The 23998-nt window shown below is 45.0% G+C and overlaps 1 protein-coding gene across 1 annotated transcript; it reads right to left on the bottom strand.

Annotated features, from left to right (window-relative positions):
- Positions 1 to 4626: 4626 nt before the first annotated feature.
- Positions 4627 to 23968, bottom strand: tmem218 (transmembrane protein 218). The gene is made up of 3 exons (XM_085968087.1): positions 20914 to 23968; positions 19143 to 19248; positions 4627 to 7004 (listed from the first exon to the last, which is right to left on the bottom strand). Exons 1-3 carry the CDS (start codon positions 21117 to 21119, stop codon positions 6870 to 6872), a joined length of 447 nt encoding a protein of 148 aa, XP_085824213.1. The 5' UTR covers positions 21120 to 23968; the 3' UTR covers positions 4627 to 6869.
- Between the last annotated feature and the right edge of the window lie 30 nt (positions 23969 to 23998).

Genomic DNA, 23998 nt, shown 5'->3' with positions numbered 1-23998 from the left:
GATCTGGGGGTCCTTGTACATGATCACAAAAAGTTAGCATGCAGGTACAGCAAGTAATTAGGAAGGCAAAGGGAATGGAGTATAAAAGTAGGGAAGTCCTGTTACAACTGTACAAGATATTGGTGAGACCACTCCTGGAGTGCTGCGTACAGTTTTGGTCTCCTTATTTAAGGAAGGATATACTTGCATTGGAGGCAGTTCAGAGAAGGTTCACGAGGTTGATTCCGGAGATGAAGGGGTTGTCTTATGAAGAAAGGTTGAGCAGGTTGGGCCTATACTCATTGGAGTTTAGAAGAATGAGAGGGGATCTTATTGAAACATAAGATTCTGAGGGGGCTTGACAGGGTAGACGCTGAGAGGATGTTTCCACTCGTGGGGGAATCTAGAAGTAGGGGGCATAACCATTTAATGAGAAGGAATTTCTTCTCTCAGAGGGTCGTGAATCTTTGGAATTCTCTTCCCCAGAGAGCTGCGGAGGCTGGGTCACTGAATATATTTAAGGTGGAGATAGACAGATTTTTGAATGGTAAGGGAGTCGAGGGTTATGGGGAGTGGGCAAGGAAGTGAAGTTGAGGCCAAGATCAGATCAGCCATGATCTTATTGAATGGCGGAGCAGGCTCGAGAGGCCAAATGACCTCCTCCTGCTCCTACGTCTTATGTTCTTACGTTCTTCCCACTTGTGGGAAACAGCACATCGCTCCTTGCCCTCACAGCACCCAGCAGGAGCTCCTGGGAAACATCAGAGGATCGGGAGCCCACCTTCCCTCTCTTTCCAGCCATTTAACAGGTTTTTTACTCCAATCTCTATGTCCATATACTGCTATCCCTCAGCCTCCCTCGCAGAGCCGGACTGAGGCTTTAAGTAGTAGCTGGGAAATTGCATCATGTGGATGGGCAGACTGCCTCCAGACGTGTGATGCTGGCGTGAAACATTATTTAAGTGATGCCTAGGCCATTAAAAATCAGCCCTCGCACACTCCATTCCCATTTCCGGGTTAATATCGGGGCTATGGAGTCAGTGGCAAGAGTAGAGAGCTTTTAGCAGGGGCCAAATGCAATGGATTGGATCTTCCCAATGTTAGACGGGAGGGAATTCTGGCTCATCCATGACTTGCTGGGGACACGCAGTCCAACAGCACAGAGGTAGTTGTGAAATTAGGGGAATGGTGGAGAGGTAGAGCAGACAGTCATCAACAAACATGATAACAGACCCTATGCCTTTGGATGATGACACTGAAGGACACCAGGTAAATGAGCAAAAGAAGTGGGCCAAGAACGGCACCTTGTGGTCCAATGGAGATGGCCGTGCAGGGGCAGAAGTAGAAGCCATTGCTGGAGATACGCTGGTCACATTTTGGACATGTAGGAGTGAAACCGTGCAAGGGCGGGTCCGTAGAGGTGTAGGAAGTGGTGCAATGGACCGTGTTGAATGCCACAGAGAGGTCACACAATGTGATCGCAGTCACAGAAGATATCAATGGTGATTTTGACTAGGGTGGTTCTCAGTGCTTTGCCTACGAGTCTGCTACTGGGAAAAAGGAAGCCAGATTTAACAGTGTAAACACTGGGAGCTGGTTCACAGTAGCTGATTTCTGAAACGTTGGATTAAATCAGTACCAGTAGATAAATGGCGAACGAGTCAGCGCTGGTCTTAGGTATCTCCCACTGAGGTGCTCACGAACAGAGATGGGCCATAAATGGGAGGGGGAGGGGGGGCTGTTCCTGGGAAATGACTACCTGCCCACCCTCGCTGCTGAAGGACGATAGACAGAAGACCCAAGAGGGACAATAAACAAACTTAAATTAGCATCCATTTTACCAATTAATTAAGCGAAAGCAGTGTAACAACCTAATAAACAAATGCTCGATATGCAGTTGTGGTAAAAATAGGAATCTTTATAAATATAATGAGTGTCAAAATAAAATTCCTATTTTATTTCCACAACAGTCTATGGCGTTTATTTACTTGGAAGTTATAGGGCTTTAACACAATTAGTGTAATGGACGCCAATTAAACCGCAGAATGAGCCCTGAGATGGAAAAATTAAGGTAATTAGTTTTCCTTTATGAGTGAGTGGTTTACAAAAGTTAATAATTAGCTGGAAAGAGCAAGTAATCTCATCTACGCACCATCACAACCCGCTCAGAAATTTCAATTACACAACACAGCCCTTGTTCAGCACGGCATAAGAAATTCAATTGGCCTTCTTTCTAAAGAACCTGAAATGTTCCCAGAAAGAAAGACTTGCATTTATATGGCGCCTTTCATGAGCTCAGGACGTCCCAAAGTACTTTACAGCCAATGAAGTGCTTTTTGAAGTGTAGTTGCTGTTGTAATGTGGGAAACGCAGCAGCCAATTTGTGCACAGCAAGCTCCCACAAACAGCAATGTGATAATGACTAGATAATCTGCTTTTTAGTGATGTTGGTTGAGGGATAAATATTGGCCAGGAGGCCGGAGCAAACTCACCTGCTCTTCTAATATTGCCATGGGATCTTTTAAGTCCCCTGGACAGGGCAGACGGGGCCTCGGTTTAACGTCTCATCAAAGATGGCACCTCCGACAGTGCAGCACTCCCTCAGCACTGCACAGTCTCAGCCTAGGTTTTGTGCTCAAGTCTCTGGAGTGGGACTTGAACCCACGACCTTCTGACTCAGAGGTGAGAGTGCCGCCCACTGAGCCACAGCTGACACCTAGGTACAAAGACTTGTATCATCACAGCTACTGCATTCACTGTGGAAAAAGGCTAGGAGGAGCTTCTTCCAATAGCCCAGTAAGTACATTTCTTTCTGCACAGTAAGTTGGAGCATAGAAAGCTTTGCCACGTGGACTAGTTGAGGCAGAGACTATTGCATCTTTTAAAGGGAGTGTATAAATATTTAAAGCAGAGCAAAATAGAAGGCTATGGGGAGACAACAGGGCAGTAGGATTACTCTAGCAAAGAGTGACAGATATGGTGGGCTGAATGGCCTCAGAAATGTTTCAACAGATCACATACAATGACTTACCTTGAAATGTAATGACTGCTGTTATGTAGGCCAACCTGGTGCGGTACCATTTTGCACACAGCAAGATAGTGCAAATAGCAATGTGATCAACGACCAGTTAATCTGGTTTGGGTTGTGTTGGTTGAGGGAGCAATTTTGGTCAGGATACCAGGAGAATTTCCTGCTCTTCTTCAAATAGTGTTGTGGGACCCTTGATGCCCAAGCAGATAGGATGTTAGCTTAATGCCTCATCTGAAGGGCAGCATTTCCAACAATGCCATATTCCCTCAGTTACATCATAGACCAGAGTCACAGCCTTCTGACTCAAGCAATAGACCTACCAAATGAGCCAAAGTGACACTCAGACAGCAGGCCATTCAGCCCCTCAAGCCTGTTCTGCCATTCATTCAATCAGATCATGGCTGATCTGTACTTCAACTCCATTTACCCCACGCTTGCAGTCAGCGCCTCCAGGAAGGAGAAAAAAATTGGAAACACTGCACGATAGACAGGAGATATCACAATGTATATTTTGCTGGAAGGCCTGTAATAAAGGACACTGCCTACATTCACACCTAGCTTGGAGCTGTTCAGCAATTGTTTCTCATTTGTTTTAACTTACTTCTCTGTGCTCTGCTGCAGCTCCTGAGCAAGGGGAAGTCAGGGCTGGGACTCAATCACATGGGTAGACTACCCAATCAGACGTGGCAGAATAAATCTGTCTTAGCTAGAATAAATTTGCCTGTGATGAAGAGTGACATAGAACCATTACACAGGGGTGTTACAGAAAGTGTATGATGGCACATCATATGCAAGACTATTTTAGCTAGATATATTTCCTTCTCTTTCTTCGCCTTTAATGCTTTTCCTCGTGTGTTCCATTTATTTTTGAGACTTTTATTCTAAATCTTGTTTCTATCCTGTTTTTCAGCTCCCTCTCTCTTAGGCAATCCCTCAGAACCGAGGATGACTTGCTTCCACATTAAAAAATGAGTTCTCAGGTGACTGATGAGTCCAATGCAGGACCTACAGTCTCTGTCACAGGTGGGGCAGACGGTGGTTGAAGGGGCGGGTGGGTGGGTGGGGTGCTTGGGTTGACGTGCGCTCCTTGCGCTTGGCTTCCGCTTGCTCCCGGCGAAGAGACTCGAGGTGTTCGGCGCCTTCCCGGATGCTTCTCCTCCACTTTGTGCGGTCTTGGGCTGGGGATGTTACACTTTTTCAAGGAGGCTTTGAGGGTGTCCTTGAAGCGTTTCCTCTGCCCACCTGGGGCTCTCTTGCCGTGCCGGGGCTCCGAGTAGAGCGCTTGTTTCTAGGTTCTATCCTGTTTTTCAGCTACAATGTACTGTACAGGTACAGTTCTTAATTTCTGCCAGTAGATGGCATTGCAGCGCCACCTAGTGTCAGATTCTTAAATCAGGAGCACCATTTAACCGAGTTACGCGGAGAGGGGTCTACAAAAAGGAGCATTTCTTTTGTTAACAAAACTAAATGCCATGGAAGTCTTGAGTTTCGGGCTTAAATGTGGAAGTTTAAATAGCTTTTTTTTTTAAATTCAAAGATTTTACAATGTATAGTCATGCTTGCATTCTCCAGCGCTCACTGATTTTGTTTTAATTAAACATATATAAATCTGCATATTTACCAGAGCAAAAATATTTATTCAAAAGAAATTAGCTACAAAATATAAAAACGTTTCCAAAATCTGAAAAAATTCACAATGTACAAAAAGACTTGTTTTAAATAAATAATTAGTTGCGTAGTATAACCACAAAATATGGAAGAGGCAGCATCTGGTTGGTCCCACAGAGTAGCTTATTGGTGTTGAGGCAGCCGTGAGCGTACTCAGCCTGTGATTCCTCACACAGCCCCCTGCTCACTGGGGAGCGACACCAAGTACAGCTGTAGTGCTTCTCCACAGAAATGGTAGAGAGGGAGGGGAAAAAACAGGAATTACACAGACTGTTCGGCCCAGTCCACACGAGTCATCCTAATCCTATATACATGCCCTGTTCCTATACCCCTTTACTTCCTATCTAACCTATTCTTAAATATTGCCATGGTCTCTGCTTCAATCACTAACTCTGATCCATAGCACCACCCCCCCCACCCACCCCTCTGTGTAAATCTCTGTCACAAGTCTCTTATATGTAATCTATGCCCCCCTGGAAACAGTCTTTTTCTATTTACCTTGTCCTGTCCCATCATAATTTTAAACACTTCTATCATATCCGCCCCTTAACCTCCTCTGTTCTAACAAAAACATCTCCAATTTTTCTAGTCTTCCCTCCCATTTGTATTTCACATACCAGGCAGCATCCTAGTGAATCTGTGCTGTATCCTCTCTATTGCTTCAACCTCCTTAATATAATGTGGAGCCCAAAACTGCACACAGTACTCCAACTGTGGCCTGACTGAGGTTTTATATAGATTCACCAGAGGTGTCTCTGGCAGGGGGGGGGGGGGGGGGGGGGCGGGGTCGCGGTCTTATGAGCCGGTCAGGACCCAGCTGTGAGAATGCAGGATGAGACAGCAATGTCTGTATGTGGTGCCTCACAGGTTCTGATTACTTATAAGCAATAACAATGACCTATTAGACCTGGATATTTGGAACCGAGATTTTCCATGAATCTGCTGTGAAGGAATCTTTCACACTTAAAAGGATATTTCTCATTTCCCCAGTATTCGCCCCTTCTCTCGGGTATAACCGCAGATTGTCGGGTGCTGGTAGTCTTCCAGTATCTTCTCCAAGTGGCTGCTATTCCTGCGCGAGTGTCGTGAATCTTATCATTCATGAAGAAATGACTCATGAAGTAACACTGGGCGGCCAGCTGGTGGCGCCGTCCAAGGAGTATAAATACTCGGGCGTGGGCCCAGCTTGCTCAGGATGTTTCTGTAACCAGGAACTAGTGATGTAACTAGAATCTCATGGTTGTGAAACAGTTGATTAAAGCCTTGTTTTATACTCAAACCAAGTGCTCAGTAGTCTTTTTACATCAGCGAGTACCTTCCGTCTACTGAACTATGGGATGGGGGTGAATCTCAGCCAAGTCGAATCCTATATCTGCACATTGTCCAGCAGGAGTCAATGCAGAGCAACCAGGCGCAGGCACTCTGGCTGATTTTACCTTCCCCAGGCCAGGGAGGCTGCAGCCAACTTTGGCACCCCACCACACCTTCAGCATAGTTGAGATCGGCTAACTCAGCACAGAGCAGGGATGGATTCTGGTCTGGTCTCCATGCTCATCACCCCAGGGCTAGAGGGAAAATCAGCCAGAATTCCAGCAACTGGTCACTATCCAGTATCCCCTGCTGGGAAATGCATGTGGGTCCCGGGGTGAAGGCAGGATCAGACCCGGCTGTGATGCCCATCTACACACTTGGTATGAAAGGACAATTGACACTCATGGATTTCGTGTATGTAGGGGAGGGGAGAAAAACAGGGACAAAACTGGTGAAAAAAGATCTGCGGCTATATCATCACCCAATGACAGTCATTGGCACAGGGGCGATAGGCCAAAGGGCCTTATTCTGTGCTGCAATTTCTATGATTCTATGTTAGTTATTTTCTCCCTATTGATGTTTGACCTCTGCGACAGTCTTTTTCTCACTAAAATGCTGCTCAATCTAAGGAAAATTCTTTTGACTCCCTTCCCAGACCACTGGGAAATGGCAGAAATATAAAAGTAATAGACAATTCATAGGGGTTTTTCGTTTAAAGAGGAAAGTTTGACTCGTGTGGATTACTACAGGCTTGCCATTCCTCAACAGATATTGCAATATCTGCACCACACAGTTTTCACAAATATAAACGTTTTAAAAAGTTCCAGCGAGTACAATGCTGCTTTAACACACACAGTGCAGGGGCTCTGTGGATCGCTTCTCAGTAGTTTCGAAGAGGTTTGGCTTCTATATGCACCAGTATATAATGGGGAAAGAGTAGAATCAAGCCGGCCAGGACTGTCACAATTAGTAAACACAGCAGACAATAGCGGCCAATGAAGAAACTGTCGAAAATCTGCAAGAAAAAGAAGAGGGGCCTGGATCAGATTTGTAAGCCAGTCTCCGACACTATTTTCCCTCTGAGGGAGCAAGTAGACAATCTGTTTCCATATTTAAAACAAAGCAGTTTAACTTGACCTCAAGAAGGTATATTAAGACAAGCCTTGGGTGACTTCTCTCTCCCCCTCTCTTTAGGGGAAACCGTCAGCTGCAGCTAAGTGTCTCCCTCATCGCCCTGAAACATTAGCTATGTTTCTCTCGCCACAGATGCTGCCTGACCTCCTGCATTTTGTGTTTTTATTTCAGATTTCCAGCATCTGCAATATTTTTCTTTTGTCCAAGTGTCTCCCTCTATCAGCACAACATAGATTGGGACCTGACCCTGGTAGAGAAATCACAAATTGACATTTCAAGAACACATCCAATGGTGCTCTTCATAATCAGCCAATGCATAAATGCGACAATATTATTCCCCCCCAATATAAACATGGGTTTAACTCCCCGAGGACTCGGTGAGTAAGTGCATGATGCGGTATGGTCCAAAGGTACACAGACAGAAGGCCCCAGGTTTGATCACCAGGCTATGTTGAGCTAGTGATCTGGGCCGAGGTGGTGGGAGGACCAGTGCAAATGGCCTCAGGTGACCCTGTGCTAAGGATGGGGAGAAAAACAGGGCTGCCACTCCCGATTGCTATCTGGCGACCCCTACTTGACAGTGAACATCCAGTGAGAAGATGGTGCCTGTTGTAATTTTACCCCGGGAACAGTTTTTTTTTTTTTATTCGTTCCTGGGATGTGGGCGTCGCTGGCAAGGCCAGCATTTATTGCCCATCCCCAATTGTCCTTGAGAAGGTGGTGGTGAGCCGCCTTCTTGAACCGCTGCAGTCCGTGTGGTGAAGGTACTCCCACAGTGCTGTTAGGGAGGGAGTTCCAGGATTTTGACCCAGCGACGATGAAGGAGCGGCGATATATTTCCAAGTCAGGATAGTGTGTAACTTGGAGGAGAACTTGCAGGTGATGGTGTTCCCATGCGCCTGCTGCCCTTGTCCTTCTAGGTGCTGTCGAAGCAGCCCTGGCGAGTTCCTGCAGTGCATTTTGTAGATGGTTCACACTGCAGCCAGTGTGTGCTGGTGGTGGAGGGAGGGAATGTTTAAACTGGTGGATGGGGTGTCGATCAAGCAGGCTGCTTTGTCCTGGATGGTGTTGTTGGAGCTGTACTCATCCAGGCAAGTGGAGAGTATTCCATCACACTCCTGACTTGAGCCTTGTAGATGGTGGAAAGGCTTTGGGGAGTCAGGAGGTGAGACAGTCACCGTAGAATACCCAGCCTGCTCTTGTAGCCACAGTATTTATGTGGCTGGCCCAGTTAAGTTTCTGGTCAATGGTGACTCCCAGGATGTTGATGTTGGGGGATTCGGCGATGGTAATGCTGTTGAATGTCAAGGGGCGGTGATTAGGTGCTCTCTTGTTGGAGATAGTCATTGCCTGGCACTTGTGTGGCGCGAAGGAAGATGGAACTCCTGCAGCAATGTCCTGGGGCTGAGATGATTGACCTCCAACAACCACAACCATCTTCCTTTGTGCTAGGTATGACTCCAGCCAGTGGAGAGTTTTCCCCCCCCCCCCCCGATTCCCATTGTCTACAGTTTTACTAGGGCTACTTGATACCACACTCTGTCAAATGCTGCCTTGATGTCAAGGGCAGTCACTCTCACCTCACCTCTGGAATCCAGCTCTTTTGTCCACGTTTGGACTAAGGCTGTTATGAGATCTGGAGCAGAGTGGTCCAGGCGGAACCCAAACTGAGCATTGATGAGCAGGTTATTGGTAAGTGCTGCTTGATAGCACTCTCAACGACGCCTTCCATCACTTTGCTGATGATTGAGAGTGGACTGTTGGGGCGGTAATTGGCCGGATTGGATTTGTCCTGCTTTTTGTGGACAGGACATACCTGGGCAGTTTTCCACATTGTCGGGTAGATGCCAGTTGTAGCTGTACCAAAACAGCTTGGCTAGAGGTGTGGCTAGTTCTGGAGCACAATCTTTAGCACGACTGTCGGGATGTTGTCGGGGCCCAAAGCCTTTGCTGTATCCAGTGCGCTCAGCAGTTTTTTGATATCACGTGGAGTGAATCGAATTGGCTGAAGACTGGCTTCTGTGATGGTGGGGGCCTCAGGAGGAGGCCGATATGGATCATCCACTCGGCACTTCTGGCTGAAGATGGTTGCAATCACTTCAGCCTCGTCTTTTGCACTCGCGTGCTGGGCTCTGAGGATGGGGATATTCATGGAGCCTCCTCCTCCCATTGCAGTAATTGTTTAATTGTCCACCACCATTCACAACTTGATGTGGCAGGACTGCAGAGCTTTGATCTGATCTGTTGGTTGTGGGATCGCTTAGCTCTATCTATCTATCTAAATTCCCCAGCTGCCGTGGTGGGATTTGAACATCCCTGGATTATTAGTCCAGGCCTCTGGATTATTAGTCCAGTAACATAACCACAGTGCTACCGTTCCATTAGAGTGCACGGCTTAGGGAGAGAAAGGGAGAAAAATAAAAATAAACTGGGAAATTAATTAGGATTCCACAACGCCCCTCAGTAATACTCCGGAATAACACTGAACGAAACCTCTCTTGACAACATGCCAAAATTCTGATGTTTCTCTGTTGCTGCTTTTGTACACTGCTATTTCCAAGGTCGGACTATTGTAAAGAGACTTTTGAGAAAAACAGATTACGAACCCCTTGAATTGAATAGAGATGTTTTTAAAAATAGATACAGAAAGCAAGTGACTCTCACACAAGGAGATTACATTTCACTTTTTTCCCAGAAAAAAACAAGAGTGACTTTGACTTGAAAAACATAGAAACATAGAAGATAGGAGCAGGAGTAGGCCATTCGGCCCCTCAAGCCTGCTTCGCCATTTAATGAGATCATGGCTGATCATCCAAATTCAGTACCCTGTCCCTGCCTTCTCCCCATATCCCTTGATCCCTTTAGCCGTAAGAAATATATCTAACTCCTTCTTGAATATATTTAATGAATTGGCCTCAACTGCCTTCTGTGGTAGAGAATTCCACAGGTTCACCACTCTCTGGGTGAAGAAATTCCTCCTCATCTCTGTCCTAAATGGCTTACCCCTTATCCTTAGACTGTGACCCCTGGTTCTGGACTCCCCCGCCATCGGGAACATCCTTCCTGCATCTAGTCTGCCTAGTCCTGTTAGAATTTTATAAGTTTCAATGAGATCCCCTCTCATTCTTCTAAACTCCAGCGAGTATAAGCCCAATCGACCCAATCTCTCCTCATACATCATTCCTGCCATCCCAGGTATCAGTCTGGTGAATCTTCGCTGCACTCCCTCCATGGCAAGAACATCCTTCCTCAGATAAGGTGACCAAAACTGCACACAATACTCAAGGTGTGATCTCACCAAGGCCCTGTACAACTGCAGCAAGACATCCTTGTTCCTGTAAATAAGTGGGACTTGACAACTCTGCAGTTTCAGCTCGTTAAACGCAGCCACCCTGCATGCAAGACAGGCGTCCTGCAATGGGGCAATGAAACATAAGGCATCAGTAGGTCCTGTGCGCTCAGTGCTCTTGCCCGGCTAATAGTACCAGCACACAATCCGTCCCTGTGGCAGCACCATTCACTGAGCAAAGCGCATGGCGGGTTCCTTGCCCTCTGCCAATGCCATTCTGTAACCAGCTGCCGAAAGGTACGGGAGGGAGGATCCCAGGCTGGCTTTCGCTCTGGTGCTCCTTTGCTAGCTGTCGGGATGTACCCAATTCTTCCCGTGTGATGCCGTAGATCAGCAGCTTGGTGTGCAGCGAATCACCCCATCTGAACCTATGTCTTACCCACGTGGGGGCCCAGAGTGCTGAGCCAACTTACCACCGGGGCAGCAATGGGTGGCAGGGCAACAATACACCTCAGCACCCTGAGCTAGGGAGGGGAACATCATACAGGTTCCTGATCGCTATCCAGCCATGTCCGTTGAGAAATGTATGTGTGCGTCAAGTAAGGAAAGGATCCATAAGAACATAAGAAGTAGGAGGAGTAGGCCATACGGCCCCTCGGGCCTGCTCCGCCATTCAATAGGATCATGGCTGAACCGAATCTAGACTCACATCCACTTCCCTGCCCTCTCCCCGTAACCCCGAATTCCCTTATCTGCTAGGAAAATGTCTATCTCCGTTTTAAATGTATTTAATGTTGTAGCTTCCACAGCTCTCTGGGGTAGCAAATTCCATAGATTTACTACCCTCTGAGTGAAGAAGTTTCTCCTCATCTCAGTTTTGAAAGGGCAGCCCCTTATTCTAAGATTATGCCCCCTAGTTCTAGTCTCACCCATCAGTGGAAACATCCTCACCGCATCCACCTGATCAAGTCCCCTCACAATCTTATATGTTTCGATAAGATCGCCCCTCATTCTTCTGAACTCCAATGAGTAGAGGCCCAACCTACTCAACCTTTCCTCATATGTCAACCCCCTCATCTCCGGAATCAACCGAGTGAACCTTCTCTGCACCACCTCGAGAGCAAGTATATCTTTTCTTAAATATGGATCCGGTACATTTGTGATGCCCTCTATGATCAATCAGTGGCCAAGGCTAACTGTGTAGGCTCACGTGAAGAATGACCACTCGGTTGAGGTACCAGGTGGCAAGTGACACCTGCGGAACTGCATCCCAGCATTCATGCCTTCAGCAGAGGAGGAGAGAAGATTGGAGGAGAAGAAAAATCCTTTGTGCACTTTTTGAAAATTCATGGCACATGGGGAAACAGCAATCCCAAACACCCCACTCGAATAAGTGGAACCACTGTTATGTAAATCAGCTGCAGCAAGGACGAGAGGAGGGAGGTGGGGGTTGTTTATAGGCCCCCAAACAATAGCTGTAATGTAGGGCAGAGTATAAATCAGGAAATTAGAGGCACATGTAACAAGGGTAATACAGTGATCATGGGGGATTTTAATCTACATATAGACTGGGCAAACCAAATTTGCAGCAATAGTGTGGAGGACGAACTCATGGACTGTATGCAAGATAGTTTTCTAGATCAGTATTTTGAGGAACCAACTAGGGAACAGGCTATTTTAGATCTAGTATTGTGCAATGAGAAAAGGTTAATTAATAACCTTGTAGTAAAGGGGCCTTTAGGGAAGAGTGACCATAATATGATAGAATTTTATATTGAATTTGAAAGTGATTTAGTTAAATCAGAAACTAGGATCTTCAATCTAAACAAAGCAAACTACGTAGGTATGAGGGGCGAGTTGGCTACGGTAGATTGGGAAACTACATTAAAAGGTATGATGGTAGAAAAGCAATGGCTAGCATTTAAAGAATTAATACATAATTTACAACAAATATACATTCCTTTAAGGCACAAAAACACCACAGGAAAAGTGGTCCAACCGTGGCTAACGAGATAGTATTAGATCAAAGGAAGAGTCTAATAATGTTGCCAAAAATAGTAAGCTTGAGGATTGGGAGGATTTTAGAATTCAGCAAAGGAGGACCAAGAAATTGATAAAGAAAGGGAAAATAGAATGAGAGTAAACTAGCGAGAGACATAAAAAGACTCTAAAAGCTTCTATAGGTATGTAAAAAGGAAAAGATTAGCAAAAGTAAATGTGGGTCCCTTACAGGCTGAGACAGGAGAAATTATAATGGGGAATAAGGAAATGGCAGAGAAATTAAATACTTTGTGTCTGTCTTCATGGAAGAAGACACAAAAAACTTCCCAGAAATAGTGGAGAACCAAGGGTCTAGCAAGAATGAGGAACTGAAAGAAATTAGTATTAGTAAAAAAAATAGCACTGGAGAAAGCGGATAAATCCCCTGGACCTGATGGCCTACATCCTAGGGTTTTGAAAGAGGTGGCTATGGAGATAGTGAATGCATTGGTTGCCATTTTCCAAAATTCCATGGATTCTGGAACGGTTCCCACGGATTGGAAGGTAGCAAATGTAACCCCCACTATTTAAGAAAGGAGGTTATTAAACAAAATTAGGGCTCATGGGATTGGGTAATATACTAGCATGGATTGAGGATTGGTTAATGGACAGAAAACAGAGATTAGGAATAAGTCTCCTTACCTAAAGAAGGATATACTTGCCATAGAGGGAGTGCAACGAAGGTTCACCAGACTGATTCCTGGGATGGGGGGATTATCCTATAAGGAGAGATTGAGTAGACTAGGCCTATATTCTCTAGAGTTTAGAAGAATGAGAGGTGATCTCATTGAAACATACAAAATTCTTACAGGTCAGATGCAGGGAGGATGTTTCCCCTGGCTGGGGAGTCTAGAACCAGGGGTCACAGTCTCAGAATAAGGGGTCAGCCATTTAGGACTGAGATGAGGAGAAATTTCTTCACTCAGAGGGTGGTGAATCTTTGGCATTCTCTACCCCAGAAGGCTGTGGAGGTTCAGTTGTTGAGTATTTTCAAGACAGAGATCGATAGATTTTTGAATATTAAGGGAATCAAGAGATATGGGGATAGTGCAGGAAAATGGAGATGTGGTAGATCAGCCATGATCTTATTGAATGGCGGAGCAGGCCCGAAGGGCCAAATGGCCTACTCCTGCTCCTATTTTTTGTTATGTAGGAGATGACACCTTAAGTGATGTTCTCATCTCAATATCTGATTAATAACAAAATGAATGGCCAAGTCTAGACACATCGGGCTAGATTTTCCTGGAGCCGTCAGGCAGGGTTTCAGGCGTGGGGGGGCGGGGGGAAATCCCGAATTTGGGGGTCCCGACACCATCCCGCCCAAAACCCCGCCCCACGCAAGTTTATGGGGCGGCGGGTACCCGCCCCGCACTGGGACCCGCCGAAACCAGGCGGGAAAGGATTAGTGCCAATTAACTAATCTCAGTCCTAAATGGCTGACCCCTTATTCTGAGACTGTGACCCCTGGTTCTAGACTCCCCAGCCAGGGGAAACATCCTCCCTGCATTAACTAACAGGTAGTTAACAGGCAGTTTTCAGCCTAATCCCTATTTTGAGGGGTTTCGTCTAGGTTTCCCGACGGCTCCAAACCACGCCAGGTTAGAGCAGGCGGGCCGTCGGGTTGAAGGGGTCGCGATGTCGGCGCTCAGGTGAGTGATGGGTGCATGAGTGCAAAGGTAAGTGTGTAAAGAACTTTTACTTACCTGTACTTGCCTTAACAGCCTTTCTTCCTGTAGGCGTCGGGAGCGCATCACTCAGCCGGCACTTAAAGTTGAACAGCTGCGATCTGTGAAAAGTGACAGCCTTCAGCTTTGAGTGCTGCTGAGAGTTCTAACTGAGTCTGTGCAGAAGGACTCATGTCAGAACTCAGACGGTCAGTGTTTGGCAGCTTCAAACAGCTGTGAAACACTGATATTTCATCTGTCAAGAACTCTTGACAGATGAAATTGCAGTCTGTGACGTCAACTGTTGCCGGGTGGCCCTTAATTGGCCTGCTGAGCCCGCTGGGCGGGCTCAACAAGGTCAATCAAAGGGAAATCGCGCGGATTGGCCGGACGTCGATGTAGGCGGGTCAAAAACCCGAAAGTTGAAGTCCCACCTTCTTCCCGACAGCTTTGGGAAAATCGACCCTATAAACTCTGGCCACAAACTATTCAAATAAATTTTAAACAGCCAGAACTTCCTAAATGTCCATCAAATCTAAGCAATACTGAAATAGTCCAGACTACCGGGGTGGGGGGGGGGGGGGGGGGAGGGTATATTTTCTGACGGGCAGTGTTCCTGTACAAACATTTAAAGCACTTGTACTACATTCCTGCGGGTGTTTTTTTGAAACCCAGAGATGTACCTGTTAAACTATGTTAAGAAAGCACAGAGAGAAACTTGGTGCAAACGCATTAAATAAACCCCAGAAAATAGAACATTAATTGAGGGTTTAAAGTGGAAAAAAAATGTTTAAACTTGCAGTTGCTATTTTGAACGATGATAACACCACGAACTGCACTGACGTCAGTGACGGTAGCTTAGTTAGTTGCGAGCTTAGAGCTACTCCTGAACATGCACGGTGTGAGTTCAAACCCCAACTAAACTATTTGATGTTGTCTTTAAACTTGCTGGATTCTTTTGTTCTTGTTTTAGTTGGGGGCCGTACTCACACTTTTACATACTTGGAGCACTGGGGTCTCCGTAAGCGTGCTGAGCTCCTCAGTAATAGAGATCCGGGGTGCAATTGCGCAGGATTGGCTCTACATATTTAATCCGCTGGAACAGGGACCTTAATCCGATGGTACAACCACAGACCTACATTCTCATTGGCTAACAATGTCGGAGACCTACAGATCCGGCTGTTTGTACTAAGGAGGGCAGTCAGCAGCAGAACAACCAACCGTCTGCAGGTGACTGATCTGTGGGCTTATAGGGATCTGCAGGGAGACTAAAATGCAGTTAAATGCGGATGGCTGCCTTTTGAACTTGACATTAAACCAATGTCAATGACTGGTTGTGCTAATCACAATCTATATCCTAGGAAAAGTCTCCACCTTCAGGAGAGCAGGGAAGAAAACTCAAACAGGATAAAGAAAAAAATATAAAACCCCAGATTTATGAAAGAAAGAACTCCCCCTCTCAAAAAACAGAAGTTGTTCAGCAATTTGAATTTGATTCATTGGGTGGGTAGGTGGTGCGGGGGGTGGGTTGCGGGTTGGGAAGAGAGGAGCACAGATCATAAACCCTCATGTGCGAGGTAACAGAACCTGTATATAACAGAGGGTGACCAACAGCTGATCAGGTTGTCTGGATGGATGGTTGAAGCCAGGACACTGCATTCATTAAAATGGAAAGATGGGAGGTGTCTATATTCTGGAACAATGAGATCAAATGGGCCTTCTATGTTCAAACATATCGTGAAAAAACAGCGGTGAATTCACCCCAGTAGCGTCGTAATTTTCATACTGCACAAATACAAAAAATGTCTTAACTGAATTTTACGTGAAAACATCCGTGTCCTAATACCAGCAGCATTTTGATCACGTACCTTTATATGATTGAGCTGACAAGCATTGATCTGCAGAAACATTTACATGTGACTCACCAAAGAAAATTGGTGCTGCACTTGCAAACCCACTTTAAAGAACACTTTACTTGAAATTTCTAAGTAATGTTAGCATGCAAATCTTCAACTTTATGTGCGGTCTAAAATATTAATTAGATTTGAGAGCAGAACAGGCAGAGAGAGAGGGGAGAGAAAGAATGCTAACGAATGCTAATCATTGCCCCTGCAGGAGGGTTTGGCTGCGTGCTCTAGTGCAGCAATACAAGGGGCTTGATACACTACGAAGATGTCGAGGAAGAATAAACTCCACCTCAGCGCCAGAACAAATCTCCTGTGGACTAGAAGGGCGCTCGTTTAACACACCTCATTCTTTAATGAGCCAATTAGTGGGGCCTGGTACTGTGAGCAGTACACAGAGCTTGGGCTATGTAATATTAATAGCTCATTGGCTCGCGAGTAGAGGTCCTGCCCTGTGCCCTGCTAATTGGTACCATGGTACTGTTATTATTTGATCATAGGTGGAAGTTAGCTGAGGCTCACTGCAACACAGTTCTGTTTTAATGTCAGGTTTGTAAAATTTCACATCTGATCAGCTGGAGGTGGTGTTGCAGTCAGTTAGTGAACTACATTAGTCAGGCTAAATTATTCCCATTTTGTGGGGCTTTTATTTTTAAGATCTTGTATATTTTTCTATGACACCCTGTACCTAACTCTTCGCCTTTGGTTGACCCAAATACCAAAGAGGAACTTTCAACATGCCAGTCAAGCATACACATCCACTTCCAGAAAGACGGCTGCAGCCAGTCCCAGGTGCTCATCATCTTTACATTACAGTGTCGAGACTGTCAGCACCGAGAACCATGTCAGAGGTGGTTTTCTGAGCCTCCTCCGGGGCAGTGATACTGTATAAACAGATGCCGCTGGAAGCACTGACTACAGAATGGCCAGAAAAGTTGAAGTCACAATCATCTTTTGAAAGCACAGGCACAGCCGTTTCTCAGTTGACATCCGTGCTCTGAATTATGTTCTGTAGTGTAAACGAGGCAGATTCTAGAGCAATGTACAGGAAACTTTGTGTTATCCGGAGGCTAACTGTCCGGAATGCTCGAGCCACCGGCAAAAATCAGGAGCCGTTTTCGTTAGGTTTTTTTTTCTCGTTGCTTTTTTCCTCAACAGTCAAGCTCTGCTGAAGCTGTTGCTAAGCTACAGAGACGCTTGGACTGTTTAGAAGCTGTTACAGGGTTTGTTGACAGATACGGAGCTCAGAAGCTTCCGTATCTTTCAACATTAACGCTGGTTTGTCCGGCAGTTTTGAGGGAACGGCAACAGCTCGGTCCCGTCGGTGCCGGATAGCACAAAGTTTCCTGTATATAAGAGAGAGAGAGAGCGTCAACAGATAAGAGGAAAATTCCTCTCTCCCTGGGCAACTGGTTTTGTTTGTTTGCAGCTCATGCATTACGATGCTGAATATAACATTATTACTGTAATAAAGCTACTCAAACATGATCACCAGGATAGTGTTTAGTACAAGCATACCATTAGTGACATTCTGCCCGTGTTACATGCCTCTAAAACTGTGCTCTCAAACACTTTGGTAATTCCTTTGTCATCAACTTAGACATCTCCAAGGCTTTCTAACATGGTCTAACAGCGAGTATTTCTAAGATCACCTGCCTAAGTTTCCTCTCAAAAAAAAAAAAATCTGTATCTGTGATACAGTTGATGGCTCATTTCTCAGACTCTGCATCAGCCCAGGTTCCTCCAGGCTCTGTCATGCTGTTCCTTCTCCACATCAATGAGCTCCTCCACTCATCATCCAACCCAATCTTTTGCTTTTGATTCTACTCTACATTCATCAACTTCTTTCAAATCACACCCCCTCAGGGCACAAACTTCATTCCTCTCCCAGTGCAATAGGTGAACCATTGCATCTTCATCTCCTGCAAGCTCTTCAATGGGTTAATGAAAATCTTGATTCTTTCAATTCTTTGAAGATGTCGTTTCTTTGTATCTCTCACAATTGCAGCCAATAGCTGCCATCCCTTACTTGTGATTGCTCCATCCTTAGTCTTTTTCATTGTTGAAATTCTTCTCTACTCTGATCTCAGATGGAACCTCTACACCCGATCCTCTTTCTTGCCAAGTACATATTTTCCCCTCAACAGCTGTTAATTATTTATAATCACGTTTTCAAACCGGGATCCCTTGATGGGATTCCAACATCTTCATACTTATCTCAATAGGTCATCAGATTTCATTTTGTTTTTGTTGCCTTACTGGCATGTTATTTCTGTTACTGTATACTTATTATAATGTTTTCTGCAATTATTGCACTATTTTTCTTTTGGGTAGCTGACACGGTCTTATGGAAATTAGGATGGGAGGGAGGTGGGTCTCTGGGAATGTCAGTATTTTCTTGGAGGTGCCCCAAAGAGAAACGTTTGAAAACCATTGCTCCAAAAACCCCAGGTCCATCCAGGACTCAGATAATGCTCCACTATGTGGGTGACTCTTATGGTACTTCACTTGCACCCCCAAGTCCAAGTCAGGATAGAAAGAAAGTTTCTCATCTGATAAGCGAGTCTTCCTTTCATACTAGCCTCCAACCTAGGTTTCTCAATTTTAAAAAAAAGGGAAAATATCAGGGAAGATCGAGAAGACATCAGGGAAAAAAAAGATTGGTTTACAATAAAATTCTCATCCTAATCTGGGGTTCTGATGTGCTGACTAATTTATAAATCGATGACTAGAGGTCAAAGCAACTCAAGCGACCTCAATAAGTGAGTCTTGATGCTCTGACCAGAGAAATACATAGGAGCCCAGAAGCACTCACTGTAATTAAATGGATTGAGCGAGGGAGTGATATAGTGAAGGGAATCATTTTACTGCTGGGGTTTAGTTTGCTTTTAGTTTAAACCTTTGATTTGTTCTTTTGGGAGTTTTGCCTGGATTTATGCTGCAGGTACAGTACTTCATCTTTCACTGAAATCAATATGTTGTGCACTGCTTATGTGAAAAATGGGTCTGCCTGAGGCTTGATAAGGTTCTGTTCCTTGCACACGGTTCATTGTTTTTAATAAAAGCTCAGGGGCAGGCTATGAAAGGTAATATAACGCAACAGATACAAGCACTGTTCTTACCACAGCTTCAGTCACTGGCTCAGGTGTTTCCTTGGCGCGAGGAAAGAAGATGAGGATCATGGTGATCATCAATGCAAGGAGGAAAACCAATATAATCGAAAGCCAGCTACATAAAATAATACACAAGATATTTCTATTGAATCTGTAGTACACAACAGATGATACTGCAGAACACCCTTTATTGTACTGGTTGTCAACTAGTGAGGGGCTCGGAGAACCAAAATCAATGAGCTGAAGATAAATTTAACTCAAACAAAACTGGTACAACACTGATGTTACTCTGGTTCCTGATAATTGATTGCAGTTTGAGTCAGTCAATCCAAGCTTCTCCCCTTCAGTCATGCGTGTTTATTTTTCTTTTTGTTAATTTTTGCTCTTTCAGAAGTTCTTATGGTCTGCTTTCTGTGCTCCTTCCATTACCATGACCCGTTCTCTCCCACTCTATGTTCCTCGTACAGCGGCCCAACCCCAGTCCTGCTGCGTATTCTTTCCACAGCCCTGACCTGTGCCATTGTTCTCGCTGTGCTCCTTTCTAAGCAGCTCAATCCCACTCCCGCTCTCTATTCTACTTGATCAGGGGTTTGACCCAGTGTCGTCCAATACATTAACCACTAGCTACATATGGCTAATTGCAAATCCAGATTTAGTGAATTGCATTTCTTATTATGTAATTAAAAAAGGAGTAATGGATACCGTCCTTGGGGATGTGATCTCAACACTCATTCGTCCGGTATATGCATGTGAACTTTAACATTTTTTTGCATTTGTTGGTCAAATGGTATGATGAAAATCAGAGTGTGTGTGTGTGTGTGTGTGTTTTTTGATCATTGTGAGTGATTTACTTCTTGGTTACTGAACGGTGGTAAATGTTTGTTAAATAAATATACATGTGAAGCATACTTACAGTACATGTATTATGTGAGTGTATTAAGGGGTTTTCTACTAAAATGATTGCAAGCAGCCAAAACTGTGTCACTGTAGCCACACCTGTGGCTAGTTAGCAACTTGTATTAGACAACACTGACTGGACCCATTCCCTCCCACTGTCTGTGTCTGTTGCTCCGTGGCCTGACCCACTCTCTCCAGCTCTCTCTGCTCCTTGTTCCGTGACTTGACCCATTCACTCCCACTTTCTATGCTCTATGCTCCTTGTTCCATGGCTTGATCCATTCATGCTTGCTGTGTGTGTGCTAACTATGCAGCGGTCCTGGCTCGTGCCCTGTACTCCAATGAAAGTATAGAAAGAGTCAAATGAAGAGGAGAGAAACAGACATGACTGAGGGAGGAGAGAAGTGGATAGAGACAAAGAAACACAAGGTAAGTAAAAGAAAATGAAAAATAGAAGCAAAGAAAATGAAAGAAAACATTTTAAATGGTAGATCCGTTGTGAGAAAGTTTGATAACTGCTGGTTTAGGGTATTTTTCAAATCAGATCACCAATAAAGTCACCTCCGCTACACCTTTATAGTAATTTAAAGGGACAACTTCTACTTTCTTAAAAATTAACATGGCCTCTGTATAAAATAAACTTTAGAATGAAACCAGCTCAGTCTAAAACTGAGCATTTGGTTCATGGCCTCAGCTTTGGACGGATAAATTGCTTCAGACAGGTACATCTATGGAGAAAACTAAAAGTTGGGCTAAGTTTGATGCAATTAGATTCATCTGAAGCTAAATTCCAAAATAATAATCCCAAAGCAGAGGCAGAATCCCAAATGTGCTCAACCTTACATTTAAGTAGAAGCCTTAAGCAGTAAATTAAGTGCCTTACCCGACCACGCCTCCTGACCGAGATAACAGCATACATATCAGCAATGACAAAATCCATACAACAGCAAGGATAAAAACCCCTGCCCCTACCCCCATCACGACACCAGCCATTGTGGACGTTACTGTAATAGAGTAAAACAGTGTTAGCTCCAGAAAGAACTTAAAAATATCAGTAGATAAATGATTAGCGCACAGCCTCACCATCATCTTTAAGTCTGTGTACTCTTTTCAGTGGCTTTCTCCCATCGTACTTTTAATTAATTTTCTTTCTCCCTTTTCTTCAAGTTTCTTTTTGCTACGCACCATTTATTAGCTAACATAGCAGGAGCAGACAGCCTTGAGCAGGCGACTGAGTAGTGTGCGTGACTAGCCAGGAATTCCTCCTTACTTTCTGATCTTCCTGAAGGGAAAGGACTGCCTAAACTCCACTCCGTGTTTCTCCCCGATGGTGCAAGCAAGCAGTTCGCCCTGAAGGGAAATCTGCTGACAATATTGCCTCATTACACTAACAGGAAGGAACTTGGTTGCAAGTTTTCATGGCATGTATTTATAACCTGAAAAGTACTTGGTTGGATGGGCAAGCTTTTGTACAGAGAAGAATGTTTGATATAGGAAATTGCTATTTTGAAAGAACTTATGATCTAGCTTGACATATACAGGGTTCCAAAAATAAACAAACTACAATGAAGAGGCACTGTATGTTAGCTGAATACTTTCAGGCCTATTGACAGCAATCTTTAGAAATTAATGTTGTTTCACACAGTTTTTATTTGAAATGCTATTTCAATTAGCTTTTCAATACAATAAAGAATGCATCATAGCTGTATCAGTCCCCATTTCTTTGCACACTTTGTCAAAATACCAGCTGCAAAGAAATTCCATCCCACTCATTGCTATTGAACAGGTCGAGAGACCCAAAGCATGGGATAAATGCATGCCTCAAACACTAGGAACAGTTTGAAGGACAATTGTTTATAAACCTCATTCTATCAAAGGGAGATGAACTGTGTGTACTCTTTTGATGCATACTTAAAACAAATTGACTGTAAATTAATAAAACGTTAAATAAAACTTAACAAATTAAATTAAAATTTGGTTGTCCGGATTGATGATGCACTCCAGTCCCCGCGGCGCCCACCGGTCGCGGAAGGCCTCAAGTGTGCCGGTGGACACCGCGTGCTCCATCTCCAGGGCCACCCGGGCGCGAACATGGCTGCGGAAGAGAGGCAGGCAATCGGGCCGAACGACCCCCTCGACCACCCGCTGCCTGGACCAATTATCACATGCAAGTGACAGTGATGCATTTTGAAGTAATTTCTTATGTCATCTGTCTGTAAACAATGGAAAAGGATTTGCCAGACATGAGGATAGTGCCTCTTCAAGAAACTTCAAATTGTCAAGACAATAACATTTCTATTTTAACTCTCTTTCCCCCCACCTTGTTCAGTCCCTACCTACATCTATAATTTTTCTAAAATCTTCTGCCACTTGAACAAATTCTGTTTATCCAACCCAACCATCTCATTTTCCTTATACAGGGGGTATAATGGAATTTCGGCAGGTGTGCAAAACAAGTGACAGCGAATTACCCGCCCGTTATACACCCTGCCTGATTTTCCTCTCCTGTGAGTGTGTTAAACAAGCAACTGATCCACTACCGCCCGTTTTGTCAAAGTTGAATTTTACCCCCAGTCTCTCTACACCTCCATCCCTCGTCAGGACAATCTGCAGCCCTCCACAACTTACTTGAACAATGGCCCGCCTGTCCCCATCCACCACCACCCTTCACCGCCTGGCTGAACTTGTTCTCACATTAAAAAACTTTTAATTTAACTCCACTCACTTCCTCTAGGTAAAAGGTGTTGTTATGGGAGCCCAGATGGATCCTCGCTATTCTTGTCTTTTTGTATAATATTTTAAATTGTGGCAGATCGCCACCTAAACGGGCGCAATCCACTTTTCTGTCCGTGGACAATAAATCGGGCACCTTGCCTTTAAGAAGCATGCTGCCTTTAAGGCACGACAAAGGAGCGGGCGTCGCCCTCAGTGTGTACACAAAAGCGCGGGCGTCGCCCTCTTTCGGTTTTCGGGTTTAGCAGAGAAGAGCTGGGGCAGCCATCTCTCAAGAGAATGTAATAAAAAGCCATGTGTTCCTCAGATCGGTTCGGCCTCCATTCGTGTTCCGCGGCAGCCTCAACAAAATATCATCATTTGTTCTAATCCTATTTAGGAGCCATTCCTAGCTCTTTTTTCATGATTAATAACTGTGTCAGTGTTGCTTCTTGCTCCCGTCCTGATCACAAGAATTTCATTCATTAACTATGCTTCAAACTTCCATCCATCCCTTACCATTACATGGTCCATTTCAGAGTCTTCCCTTCCCTTCTAGTACTGTTGTGTCTATCTTAAGGGATGGCTTTCCACAGATATCTATTACATGCCCACTAATTCCCACAACTGCCTGGATTATAATTGTTCCCACCTTGCTTCCTTTAAGGATTCCATTTCTTTCTCCATCTCTGTTGAATCTGTTATGATACCAACTCTCATACCAGAGTTTCTGAAATGTCGTCCCACCCCCAGTGGTGGTGGACAGCACCCTAGAACATGTGCATCCTATTACATGTACTTCTGCTCTCACCCAAGATGAGGTCCCCCTTGTCCTTACTTTCCACCCCACGAGTTTCACCAACTTGATTCCACCGCCAAGCACATCTTCCCCTCTGCTTCCTGAAGGGTCCGTTCCCTCTGGGACAATCTTCCACCACCCCTCAATCTGCTGCATTTTTCTGGTCCCTTCCCGTGCAAGTGCAGGAGATGCAACACCAATCTGTTCACCTCCTCCCCCACCCCTGCCCCTTTCAAAGAGAATAACCCCACCTGTGAGGCTTCGGCCTGCAGAGACCAACAACAATATTTAATAATGGGAGGGTTCGCCGACACTTGACCCCTCTCAGAGTACCGTGCCCAAAGCCCGGGTCCCGGTGCCTGCTAACCACCGCGGCCCCGCCACCGCTCACCTTTCCCCGAGTGAAAAAAAATCACAGACCTGGCGCTTCGGCCCTAGCAACGCACAGCCGCACGCC

This window comes from Somniosus microcephalus, chromosome 26 (assembly GCF_052327205.1).
Source record: "Somniosus microcephalus isolate GS21.2 chromosome 26, FLI_Smic_1.0, whole genome shotgun sequence".
Lineage (NCBI taxonomy): Eukaryota > Metazoa > Chordata > Chondrichthyes > Squaliformes > Somniosidae > Somniosus > Somniosus microcephalus.
Note: the sequence above shows the minus strand (reverse complement) of the source record. Positions and strands in the feature narration are given on the sequence as shown.

Bases quoted from the DNA above. Each gene is read 5' to 3' on its own strand.
- tmem218 (XM_085968087.1), bottom strand. From the start codon at position 21,119: ATGATGGTGAGGCTGTGCGCTAATCATTTATCTACTGATATTTTTAAG. The intron at 19,249-20,913 runs GTAAGGCACTTA...TATTTTATGTAG, and splicing joins CGGTCAGGAGGCGTGGTCGG to CTGGCTTTCGATTATATTGG. The intron at 7,005-19,142 runs GTAAGAACAGTG...TTTTTCTTGCAG, and splicing joins AGCCAGTGACTGAAGCTGTG to ATTTTCGACAGTTTCTTCAT.